This window comes from Strix uralensis, chromosome 17 (genome assembly GCF_047716275.1).
Source record: "Strix uralensis isolate ZFMK-TIS-50842 chromosome 17, bStrUra1, whole genome shotgun sequence".
In the NCBI taxonomy this organism is placed as follows: Eukaryota; Metazoa; Chordata; class Aves; order Strigiformes; family Strigidae; genus Strix; species Strix uralensis.
Window position 1 is genome coordinate 1782539 of NC_133988.1, and position 12602 is coordinate 1795140.

At 55.9% G+C, this 12602-nt stretch overlaps 1 protein-coding gene across 1 annotated transcript; it reads right to left on the reverse strand.

Moving 5' to 3' along the window:
• Positions 1 to 202: 202 nt before the first annotated feature.
• Positions 203 to 9284, reverse strand: DGCR6L (DiGeorge syndrome critical region gene 6 like). Its single transcript, XM_074887640.1, has 5 exons — positions 9135 to 9284; positions 8893 to 9053; positions 6716 to 6816; positions 2994 to 3134; positions 203 to 1121 (listed from the first exon to the last, which is right to left on the reverse strand). Exons 1-5 carry the CDS (start codon positions 9266 to 9268, stop codon positions 1038 to 1040), a joined length of 621 nt encoding a protein of 206 aa, XP_074743741.1. The 5' UTR covers positions 9269 to 9284; the 3' UTR covers positions 203 to 1037.
• Positions 9285 to 12602: the final 3318 nt, after the last annotated feature.

Below are 12602 nucleotides of genomic sequence, written 5' to 3' on the forward strand. Positions count from 1 at the left end.
GGAGCGATCTTTTACCAAATTTTCAGCAAGTGCCCCAACTCCTTCTGTCCCCTGAAGATGCGACTTGGGCTCTCGGGGTCATCAGCTCAGCCCTGAAAGGTCTCGGAACCACTCAAGGTTCCCCCCCAGCTTTACCCTAGCACACCCCAACCCCCACACTCATCAAGCAGGGAGGAGACAAATGTAATCACAATCATTGACATTTAGAGAGCTGCAGCCCCAGAAGGCAGGACAGAATATTTTATTTCTCTTCATTTGGAAACTGGTTTAAAGTAACAAAGCAAAAGCTCTCGATCCTTCTCTGCTTTCCGAGTCGGGAGGGAACACTGCGAATGTCACAGTCCAGTAACGGTGGGCAGAGGCCTGAAATCCTCCTTTAATAAAGCCAGGGCTGTTATCTGCCTAGAGGTCTCACTGGGAAGGGTCTGTCAGTTCAAGAGGCTGTTTTCTGCCTCAACACACAGAGAAGCATCTTCTTGTAGATAAACCTTGAACTCTTTTTTCCCAGCTGCCAACCATCTGCCATGGCGAGGCGGCACCGGATGGCGAGTCCGCTTCGCTTCCCAGTCTGACGGGGCAGCTGCTCCCTGTCCCATCCCCTGCCAGAGACACTCACTCCTCCTCCTTGAATCGGAAGAGGAGATCGCACTGCTCACCCGCTGAGCTCGATTCACCCTAGCTCAGGGTCACCCATACGCAGCTAGGCTGGGTTTGCAGCCTCGGAGCCTGGCCCTCTCTCCCCTGGCTTAGCAAATAAATGTACATGCAGATGAACATTCTCCATCACCTCTTGTTTTAGCAAGACCTGCAGGACACATCTTGCTCCGAGGACCAGAGAGGCAGTCTGATGCTCCCCAGCCACCCCCCTGCTCTGGGAGTCTGCTTCACCCAGCTCTAAGGTTATCTAAGGGCCTCAGCTATTTCTTCTACAGCCAGTAGCTTCTTCCTGACACAATATAAAGCAAATGCATTAACAGTCTATTCTTTAGAGGGAAGTCAGAAGAAAACTCTGGGAAGTAAACAGCAGATTTGCTCATTCAGGAAAAAGCCTTCTCCGACTCGGATTCCTTCTGTTGTAACTTCCGAATCAGTTCCAGTAAATTCATCTGTAAAGTCAGCTCCTGCAAAGGAAGAGACATTTTTGCAAGGATAAGACGATCCCATTCCCTGCTGCAGGAAGCAGAAAGGACTGCCTCGTACCACCCACTCAAGAGCCACTAATCTTCAGGGAACAAAAGAAAAAGCATGCAGATACAAACCAAAGGCTTCATCTTGTTTAAGCATTTCTATAAAATTCAGGTCAGTAATATCTTGATGGATCTGCTGCAAACTGCAGCTGTCTTAGGAACTCCAGAGCTTTACGATTCATTAAGGATTTAGAAAGGTTCTTTTTTCTTGACCATGGTTTAGTGAGAAGTGCCGTGAGGGCTGGCCAGTTGCGCAGGTTTCCCCTTCTGGAGCAGCCTCCAGGAGTGGGGCAGCAGCATCCCCCTGCCCACCCACAGCCACACACCCCAGAGGAGTTTCTCTGGGTCAGCACAGCTCCCTCCCCTCGTCCTCCAACAGGATCTTCAACACCCTGATCCTTTTCCAGCACAGGCAGGCAGGAAGCAGGAGGGATTGCTTTGGGTGCTAAGCGGAGTCTAAGGCATGTGTAACACACTGCTGTGCTGGGGCCTCAAATTTCCTCCGGGTATTTCGTTCCCCTTCAAAAACTCCCTTTTCCATGACTGTGATCAAGTGGAGACCACTGCCTCCTGCAGTCACCAACATCAGCTCACGGCTTCCTTACCATCTGCTTGTTCTTTACTCACATTTAGCTCACCAGCCATTTAGCACACAGACTACACGGTGGAGTAGCTAATTCAGCGAAGCCTGTTCTGTGACTCAGACTTGCAGACATTACATTATGGAAATAAAAATCTATTTTTGTAAAAATGTAGCAACTGCATAAGCAGGCATCTTATACAACAGACTGAAAGGAACCACATCGGCTGATGGGAAACGCACGGAGAGCAGATTCCAGCAGTGATTTCTTATACGATGGTGGCATTCACAGGTACAAGCCAAGGTCTGGGTCTGGTTTGCCAGCTATCGTAAAGGCAAACATAAACAAAACCCAGCAAATAGGAACCCTGCTAAGGGTTATTACTTACAAAAATAACATAAAAGGCAGGGGCAGGAAGGGAGAGAAAGAACCGCTTTCATTATACAGATGAGGAATAGCAGCACAGGAAAAATAAGAGGCTTGTTCAAGGTTACACAGCCAGGAATTGTGTGGGCTTTAGAAAATGCCTGTTTAACTAACTTAAAGCCATCTTTTCTCACTAGTAGGTCTTTATCAAAGTGAAATTTAATCAGCTGAAAAAACAAGAGTTAAGAACAGTCTGTTTCTGCATTCCCTGCAAACTTCTGCGGCCTTACAATGAGACTTTGGAAGTTTTATTTTTTCATTCCTGCGGTGGCGTTAAGACAACAGAGAAAAACCCAGGCAATTGCTCACAAGTTTTAAGAGCAGATGCACTGGGGAAACCAAGAACAATTTTCTAATCACAGTCTGAGATCATCATCTCCAGTAAGTCACATGCAAGGATTAACAAGATGCCTAATAAAAAGGCTTCTGAAGGCAATTTGTACAGCTAAGCGAGGTACAAAAGTGATAAACCTACACAGCCACTTATTTTAGTATTATTCAGACCCATTCAAGAGTCACAGGACTGCAGGCTGTTGGCAGAGCGTTCCTTCCCTCCACACTGGGAAAAATATTGCAGAAATCTGGGGATGTTGCCCTGTCTAACGGGCTTCCACTCCTTCATTCTGAACCTGGTACCACGTCCGCCCAGGGCATGTTGCCCATCAGCTGATGAGGCAAAGGATGGATCATTTTTTCTGACCGAGTGATTCAGAATTAGCTAAGAGCAAGGTTTTTTTAAAAATAAAGATATTAACACAAGAGTACTGTCAGATCCTACACTCCCTGCCTAAACACTAACCTGTGGGTTGGTGGTGATGTAGAAGCCAGACACCCCAGCCTTCTCCAGAGTGCTCTGTTGGTCTATCACTTTTTGGTCCAGTTCCAAGACTATCTTCTCATCCATCATTCGCTGCTCCTCTCGAATTCGTTGCTCCACAGCCTGAAAAAAGATAACCGTCAACAGAAAAAAAAGAGTGGAGTATCTGCCTTCCTCCTATCTTTTTCTCATCTCTAAGTCTAATGAAACCAGAGAGTGACTAGACCCTGAAGCACTCCTGCTCTGAAGAGTCCCAAGGACAGCAGAGGGCAGCAAGCACAGCCCCAGATCTTACCTCCTCCCCTTGCCTAGCAAAGCCACCACTCAAGAAAGTGCAGGGAAAGCACCGGGAGCAGCCCATGCTCGGTGTGTTTGGAGGCCAGGAAAGACCACGAGCAACAGATCAGTATCTGAACGACTTTTCTTGGTAAGCTGCAGGTTATGGCTGAGCACTCCAGCGGTATGGGCTCAAAAGAAGTCCTCACAGGGCTGGTGAGGCTGAAGAAAGATACGGAAGAGTAACAGAGGCCACCAAAGCTCGCCAAGGGGCCAGCTCAGACGCCTCCCTAAGCCTCCATGTTCCCTGGACACTAAGACACAGAGCTGGAGCTGTAAATCACACCCAGATCCCATTTAGTCATCAAAGGAGCTGAACCCCTCAAAAACCTAACTTTACAACTGGAAAGCCAGTTTATTTTGTATTGACAGCAGCAAGCTGAAATCTCACTTGGGACTACAGTGTGCTGGGCTTCTATTTTTGGCAGACTGAGAACATTATCCAATGAGGCTAAATAGCCCCAACCAGGAGAACGCAGCTCCTCCCACCCTGCTGACATCTGCCTAAAGCTCAGCAGAGAAATGCCTGCATTGCCCCTGAAGAAGAAATGGAGCATAGAGACCACACGCTACATCAAAAGCACGCTGGAAATCAGGAGTGGTGGGCGTGTTCCAGGAGCACCTGGATGATCTGCTAGCTGCAGAAAGGGGTACTGCTCTGGAGGAAACCCCAACCTACCAGAAACCCTGCCAGAGGGGAGAGGAGAGCAGAAGGATTGCAGAGGATGAGGAGAGCCCAGCTCAAATAAAAAGCCACATGTTTCTGGAGGTGAGACAATACAACCTTACCAGACTGCACTGAGCAAGACACGGGGGAAGTCAGGAAGCATCAAATCCCATCTAAATACAAAGGAAGCCTCATTCTCTTGCAAGAAATAAATGACACAAGCTTCAACATTTTACTTGTGCAACGCTGCCCCTTTGTAACACAGTAAAGAGGCACGTGTTTAGCTGGAAATGTTCATGGGGGTGGGTTATCCTGACTGCACAGAAGTCACAAAGCCTGGGATTTCCTACACCAGTGGCTGGTGGTTTAAAAGACCTGGGCAGATCCATCCAAGAGGGGAGCCGAAAGCCTGCGTGCTGCTACAAGTCCTGGGGAAAAGCCAGAGTTTGAATGACAGAGGTCTCAGCCCTGGACAGTCTGGAGAAGAGCCGAGGTTTGTCTATGCACAGACATATCAGTAGTTGTCTGCAAAAGGCTTGAGCTAAACGAAGAGCAATTATTACTGACATGGAGCAGGAGCTCCCTCACGTAACCTTTCCTGGATGTACGTACGGCAGTCAATTCGCATCTTCTTACGTTTTTAGTTACGTCCATGGGTTTGAGAAAGCTTCGCAGAACTATATGGTATTAAGGAAGAATTGCCTCCTTCACTACGGGATGCTAGTGAACCTAAAAAAGCTGTCCTTGTGCTTCCTTCAGTCTAGGGGCTCATGTTCTTTGTGGAAGATATGAAGGACTCAAACCCCTCGTTCCCCAAACACACTCCTTTCTCCCAGCCACCCTGGGGGAAGGAGGCGGCACCACACCATCACCTCCTTCACTTACTGTGCTTGACGAGTGACTCTTCATGGGTTTGGAAAAAACAGATAGTGTTTTTTTCAAACATACAAATAACACACTGCTTAGGGCTGGCATGTGATTCTGGGCTACAGAAAAGTGCCAAAATCCTGGAGAAAACTAAGGCTTAAACAGAAGCTTTTACTTCAGCATACAGGTGACCCTGTATGAGAGGCATGGGTTTCAGTAAGAAATCAGACATCTAAAAACTACATCTTGTATCACCTCTTCCGGGAGACCAATCCCAAGCTATCTTGTGGAGCTGGTCTTTGAAACCTTCAACCACACAGGGCAGCTCTGACTAGACAGGTACCAGGTTACAGAGATGATCGATCTATTCCTGAAATGCTCTACAGCAGGAATATCAGAAGATAAAAAAGGGAAGAAGTAACTCTAGTAACATGTGGCAGAGGAAACAGAAGAGAAAGGCAGGGGGAACGTGGAAGGAAGTAGGGAGAAGTTGCCCACCACGTAAGACAAGGAGAAATGACCCATGTGAGGCCCACTTAATGAGTGAATACAATGTTGGAAACACTTTAAAACAGGCAGTATAGATTATTCCTTGCTGCAAGTATAAGCTAGAGACAGGGACAGGTAGTAGAGGCCCAGCCTGGCTTTAGTCACCTTAACACAGAAGAAGGGACGTGGAAACACCAAGACAAAAGACCCAACAGCGAGCGCTGATGTGGTGCTCGTCATGGGCAAAGGTCAGGAACGAGCCTGTATTTAAACAGTTATTTGTTTGCCTTACGTGGAGTGAAATAACTTCCCCCCTACATTTAAACTGCGTTGATTAAGATAACTAGCTACTTGCAATTTCATTTACCTTATAAAACTGCCTCTATCTTATCAGCAATGTACAGATAAGTCCTTTGGGACCGAACCTACTGCTCGTGCTGAAGTGCCTTTCTCCACATGCCTTGGGATGCTTGCAGAAACTATTTCTATACTTACATATCTCAAGGTAGTTCCTCCTTATCGGGGCTATTAAGTAAAACGTGTTATTTTTTGACTACTCTCTGCTTTCTGCTTGCTATGGTGTAATAGCAGGTTTCACGTACCTTCTCCGTGTTTTCTATCAACTTGCTCTATTTGTACCCAGGCTTCAGCCTGCCAAATAACGAGGAATCATGAACGCATAGCGGGGAACACCGCTCTTTCGGAGTGGGCTCCTGAACTTCCACAACTCCCAGATCACGCCTGGACTGCAGCTATCCTAGATGGCAAGAGCCTGGGCCCCCAATCTTAGAATCACAGAATCACTCAGGTTGGAAAAGCCCCTCGGGATCATCAAGTCCAACCCTCAGCTCGACTCTACAAAGTTCTCCCCTACCCCACATCCCCCAACAGCTCATCCAAACGACCCTTAAACACACCCAGGGATGGGGACTCCACCCCCTCCCTGGGCAGCCTATTCCACTCTCTGACCACTCTTTCTGGGAAACGCTTTTTCCTCATGTCCAGTCTGAACCTCCCCTGTTGCAGTTTAAAGCCGTTCCCTCTTGTTCTGTCACTAATCACCTGTGAGAAGAGACCAGCACCAACCTCTCTACAATCTTGGGGGGACAAAGGGCAGAGCAAGAGGAGGGGACCCCCAAGTCAGGGTGAGGAACTCAGGGCTGCGCTAGCAAGGCCAGACAGGACGGCTGGTGCTCGCAAGGCGGCAGGGGGTGACTAGTTAAACCCTCCAGAGATGCTGCGATGCTCCTGTGACGCAGGGGTGGTCCTGCTGTGAGCCCCCCCTGGGGAAAGGACACGACCCCTGCGCCAGGGGAGGGCTGTGCCCGGCCGGGCCCCCCCTCACCTCCATCTCACGCTGCTGGGCGGCGCGGAGCAGCGGCAGGTTGTGGGGCCGGCAGCACTGCTGGGCCTCCTTGTGCCGGTGGAAGAGCTCCTGCTTCAGCCCTGCGGCGGGACGGGAGCGGGTCAGGGCATGCCGGCGCCACCGCCCCCCTCCTTCCCGCGTGTCCCCCCCTCAGTGTCCCCCCCACTGCCCCCCCCCGTGGTCACATCTCCAGCTCCTGGATGCCCTGAGCCAGCCTCCTCTCCACAGTGTCCCCATCACCCCCTGCACTGCCTGCTGTCCCCTCCAGTGTCCCACGACTGCCACCCAGTGCACCCCAGTGTCCCACGACTGCCACCCAGTGCCGCCCCACAGTGTCCCACGACTGCCACCCAGTGCCGCCCCACAGTGTCCCACAACAGCCCAGTGCCCCCCCAAGGTCCCACGACTGCCACCCAGTGCCCCCCTCCCCAGTGTCCCACAACTGTCCCCCAGTGCCCCCCCAGTGTCCCACGACTGCCACCCAGTGCCACCCCACAGTGTCCCGTGACTGCCACCCAGTGCGCCCCAGTGTCCCATAACTGCCACCCAGTGCGCCCCAGTGTCCCACAACTGCCACCCAGTGCCACCCCACAGTGTCCCACAAGTGCCACCCAGTGCCCCCGTCTCCAGTGTCCCACAACTGTCCCCCAGTGCCCCCCTCTCCAGTGTCCCACAACTGTCCCCCAGTGCCCCCCTCTCCAGTGTCCCACAACTGTCCCCCAGTGCCCCCCCAGTGTCCCACGACTGCCACCCAGTGCCCCTCCCAGTGTCCCATGACTGCCACCCAGTGCCCCTCCCAGTGTCCCACGACTGCCACCCAGTGCCACCCCCAGTGTCCCACAACTGCCCCCCAGTGCCCCCCTGCCCAGTGTCCCTCAACTGTCCCCCAGTGCCCCCCTCTCCAGTGTCCCACAACTGTCCCTCAGTGCCCCCCCAGTGTCCCACGACTGCCACCCAGTGCCCCTCCCAGTGTCCCATGACTGCCACCCAGTGCCCCTCCCATTGTCCCACGACTGCCACCCAGTGCCACCCCCAGTGTCCCACAACTGCCACCCAGTGCCCCCCTGCCCAGTGTCCCTCAACTGTCCCCCAGTGCCCCCCTCCCCAGTGTCCCACGACTGCCACCCAGTGCCCCTCCCAGTGTCCCATGACTGCCACCCAGTGCCACCCCACAGTGTCCCGTGACTGCCACCCAGTGCGCCCCAGTGTCCCATAACTGCCACCCAGTGCCCCCCAGTGTCCCACAACTGCCACCCAGTGCCACCCCACAGTGTCCCACAATTGCCACCCAGTGCCACCCCACAGTGTCCCACAAGTGCCACCCAGTGCCCCTGTCTCCAGTGTCCCACAACTGTCCCCCAGTGCCCCCCTCTCCAGTGTCCCACAACTGTCCCCCAGTGCCCCCCTCTCCAGTGTCCCACAACTGTCCCCCAGTGCCCCCCTCTCCAGTGTCCCACAACTGTCCCCCAGTGCCCCCCCCTCCAGTGTCCCACAACTGTCCCCCAGTGCCCCCCCAGTGTCCCACGACTGCCACCCAGTGCCCCTCCCAGTGTCCCATGACTGCCACCCAGTGCCCCTCCCAGTGTCCCACGACTGCCACCCAGTGCCACCCCCAGTGTCCCACAACTGCCCCCCAGTGCCCCCCTGCCCAGTGTCCCTCAACTGTCCCCCAGTGCCCCCCTCCCCAGTGTCCCACAACTGTCCCCCAGTGCCCCCCTCTCCAGTGTCCCACAACTGTCCCCCAGTGCCCCCCCAGTGTCCCACGACTGCCACTCAGTGCCCCTCCCAGTGTCCCATGACTGCCACCCAGTGCCCCTCCCATTGTCCCACGACTGCCACCCAGTGCCACCCCCAGTGTCCCACAACTGCCCCCCAGTGCCCCCCTGCCCAGTGTCCCTCAACTGTCCCCCAGTGCCCCCCTCCCCAGTGTCCCACGACTGCCCCCCAGTGTCCCTCCCGCAGTCGCCCAGCACTACCCCCCCAGTTCCCCCCCCCCACGTCCCAGGCCTCCCTCAGTGCTCCTGGCCTGTGCCCCTCCGTGCCCCCCCCCTCGCCCAAGTGCCCTGGGCCTATCCCCCGCTGCACCCCCACGCCTCCCCGCAGTGCCCTCACCGCCCGCACCCCCGGTGCCCCCCCGTGCCCCCCGCCGGGCGCACCGCGGTGCTCGCTGTGCAGCTGCAGGCGCTGGCTGTAGAGGTTCTTCTCGGTGAGGTGCTGGATCTCCAGCAGGCCCTGCACGATCTCGAAGACGGTCCCGTCCAGCAGCGCCAGCGCCAGGTCGCTCAGCGTCGTGTACGAGAGGCGCTGCTGGCACGGGCTGCCGGTACCGGCACCGGGTCAGGGCGGGCCCCGGCACCGGGTCAAGGCGGGCCCCGCCGCCGCGCCGCCCTCCGCTCACCTGGGCAGCGCCTTCACCAGCGCCTGCAGCTCCGACAGCAGCCGGTAGTGCCGCTCCTGCTGCCGGGACAGCTGCTCCGCCGCCGCCTCGTACCCCCCGGGCCCGCCACCGCCGCCGCCGCCGAACCGCTCCATCGCCCGCCCTGCCCCGCACTGCGCATGCGCGCGCCTGCGCCCCGCCACTCCGCGCCGCTGCCCGGCCACGCCCCCATGCCACGCCCCCATGCCATGGCCACGCCCGCCCCCCGACACGCCCCCAGACTCTGGCCCCGTCCCGGCCCTGGCGCCCTTGGAGCTCGCAGGCGTGTGCGCAGCTCCCCGCGCAGCTCCCCGCGCAGCTCCCCCCGCAGCCCTCCGCGCAGCTCCCCGCGCAGCTCCCCGCGCAGCCCTCCGCGCAGTTCCCCCGCAGCCCTCCGCGCAGCTCCCCGCGCAGCTTCCGCGCAGCTCCCCGCGCATCTGCGGCGCCGTTGGCGGGGCTTTGCTGGCGGTTTCTCTCCAGCCCATCCCGTGGGGCGCGCGGGGAGAGCATCTGCAGGGTGTCCCACTGCTCGGGCTTGAACACCGTTAAAAATGTTTTCGATGAATTCACAGAATCGTCTTGGTTGGAAAAGCCCTTGAAGATCCCCCAGTCCAACCATGAACCTCCCCCTGACCGTTCCCAACTCCACGAGATCCCTCAGCGCTGGGTCAACCCGACTCTTCAACCCCTCCAGGGATGGGGACTCCCCCCCTGCCCTGGGCAGCCCATTCCAACGCCCAACAGCCCCTTCTGCAAAGAAATCCTTCCTAAGAGCCAGTCTGACCCTGCCCTGGCGCAGCTTGAGGCCATTCCCTCTTGTCCTGGCGCTGGTTCCTTGGCTCAAGAGACTCATCCCCCCTCTCTGCACCCTCCTTTCAGGGAGTTGTAGAGGGCGAGCGTTTCAGGTGCTGTCTGGCAGCTCTCGAGTTACCGTACAGGGTGACTTGACCAAAAATGTGGTGACTCCCACCATCACCAGCATCGGAGGAATTTCACTCTCCGGGTACTTGGCTTCATGGTTTCACTCCAACCCATGAGCTGGGGACCGTTCCCCACAGCCACCACCCCAGAGCAAAACCGGGCAACGCCTGTGCGTTCACTGGGGAGCCCTGAGAACGGGCGAAATCGGCTGCAACGATCCCTTCGAATCCCTTAAAACACACGGACTTTATTAAGCGTGTTTCGACTTCAAACACACCGCTGGTTTCTTTTCGTGAGCGCTCGGGTGCAGGTAATGAGATCAGTGTTCAGCGCAGGCCAAGCTGCAAATTCATTTCAGTGGCACACATGAAAAGGTTCCTGGCTTGAATTAGCAAAATGAAAGATCCACTGAAATGTATTAAAAATGCCTTAAAAGTATTGGTTTTAATATGACTTCAAAGCCTACAAAAGCTGCGCTGCCTGCTTGAGGGGAGGAGAAATGGGCATGTTAGAGAAGGACACAAAGCATCCCCAGGCAAATGGGGCATCCCTAAAAGATCCCTGAATATAAATTGCCCCCTTTTTTTTTTCCCCAGTGGGTTGCCTCGGATTTCCATCCAAGAATCCCCAAATCCCAAGTGCTGGAGAGGCTTTGGGTGGGCTGATTGCCTCTGCTTCTGGGTTGCTTAGACTGCTGCCTTGTAGAGTTAACCCTGCCGTGTCTGTCTGTCCTGCCCATCCCCTGCCTGCTCTTTCCCCAGCTGGGCAGCAATGGCCCCATGAAATGGCCACCCCGTATTTTGAACAGGCAGATCACCCCAACCCCATCCTCGGGAGCTGCCAAGAGGTTTTTGCTGGAGCTGTTGGAGGCAGAGCCATGGCACAGAGCCTGGGTGGCTGCCGCCTGCTGAGCTGCTGTGGAGGGATAAAAAGGGTCTTTTAATTAAAAGCTATTAGGCATGCTGCTCAGCTCCAGCTGGGGCGACACAAAAGACCAGGAAAAAAGCATCCCCGACACTTTGCCATCTTCTGTTGTGAAGATCTGATGGCAGCTTTTGCTAAATATCTTTCTCTGGGCGTCACCTGAAGCCAGGGTTTTGCTGTCGCAGGGTTTCACTGTGCCAGGGTATTCCCCCGGCAGTACAACCCAAAATCCCTTCAAGCAGCCGTGGATGCTCGGGTGTGGTGGCCAAGACTTCACCTGGTACTGACACAGGACCGGGCAAGCTGCCTGTCCCCCACATGGCTGCCTGCACTGCTGAGGACCTAAATGCAACCTGCTTTGTCCCCTCCAAGTGTCACATCCCCATCGGCACGGCAGGGAGCAGACCCTTGCCACCTTCACCACTCACTGGGGCTTCTGCTCTCTTCCCAAGGCTGCTCTGAGGGGGGAGTTGAAGCTCAGTGGTGTCTGGGCATGGGAAGTATTGTCGTGACAGCAGACCCTGAGCATCAGAGTCTTGGCCCTGGCCCTGAGCAGCACCAGACTAGAGGGGAGAGAACGTGCATGAGGCTCAGAGAGCCTGCATGGTCATGAGCCATGCGCAGCGGCTGTGGGGTGCCCGTGCACCCCTGCAAGCAGAAAGTGGAGCAGCCAGGGAGACAAGGGGCTCAGCCCAGGGAAGGGGGGAGCACGTTCCCAGGGACAAGCTCCGTCAGTGCCAGCAAAGGAGCAGGGCATGATCTGGTGCCTTTGCATCCCTACTGAAGGCGTCACGGCTGAGCTGGTGGAGGGAGGGGGACGCCGGGGCCTCTGCTCCAGTGCGGACATTCCTCTCCCTTCCTTTGTGCTGCAGGAAATCTGCGCTTCCTCCCTTCCCAGCGCTGCTCCCCGCTCAATCGCTACCAGATGTGGGTCCCATGCGCTTCTCATTAGCCCAGCAGGCTCCGGGCGCTGCCTTCTGCAGGCTGGCGGGCTGGGGCCTGCAAAAGCTGGGCTTTTGGGGGACCTGGTGCAGATATCTGAGCTGGCGTGCACACCACAAGGTAGCTGGCCCTGCTTTGCAGAGGCCTCGTGCTGCCTTCGTTGCTGGGCCAGGATGCTGGTGGTGATGCAGGGTGCACTCGCTGCGGCGGATGGAACTGGAGCTGGGGAACAGGGTGCTCCTCTGGGACCTGCATGAGTGCATGGGGACAGAGGGGACAAGGGGCTTTGAGTTGAGAGAAGAAGCTCAGTGAGCTGAACTGCAGCTGGGTTGCCTGCTGGGACAATCTGCAGCCCCCGGGTGGGAGTGTGGGGGATGCACATTGGGATGGGGGCTGGAGAACACGGGTGACCCGGGTGTGTCCCCCCATGCTCCGTATGCTTCAGGTGGTCCAGGCAGGGAGCACATAAATGGTGTGTTGGAATGTGCATGAGGCTCCTGGGGCGTGGGCTCAAGTTGGGGTGGGGGGGTCCCTGACCAGGTGACGGTGTCTGCAGTGGCACCACAAGCAGCTCAGGTGACACAGCATGGGTGGAGGAAGCACGGGCCCTTCCCAAGCTCCCCAGGACCTGCTAGCACCCAGCAGGAGATCATGGCAGCTGGA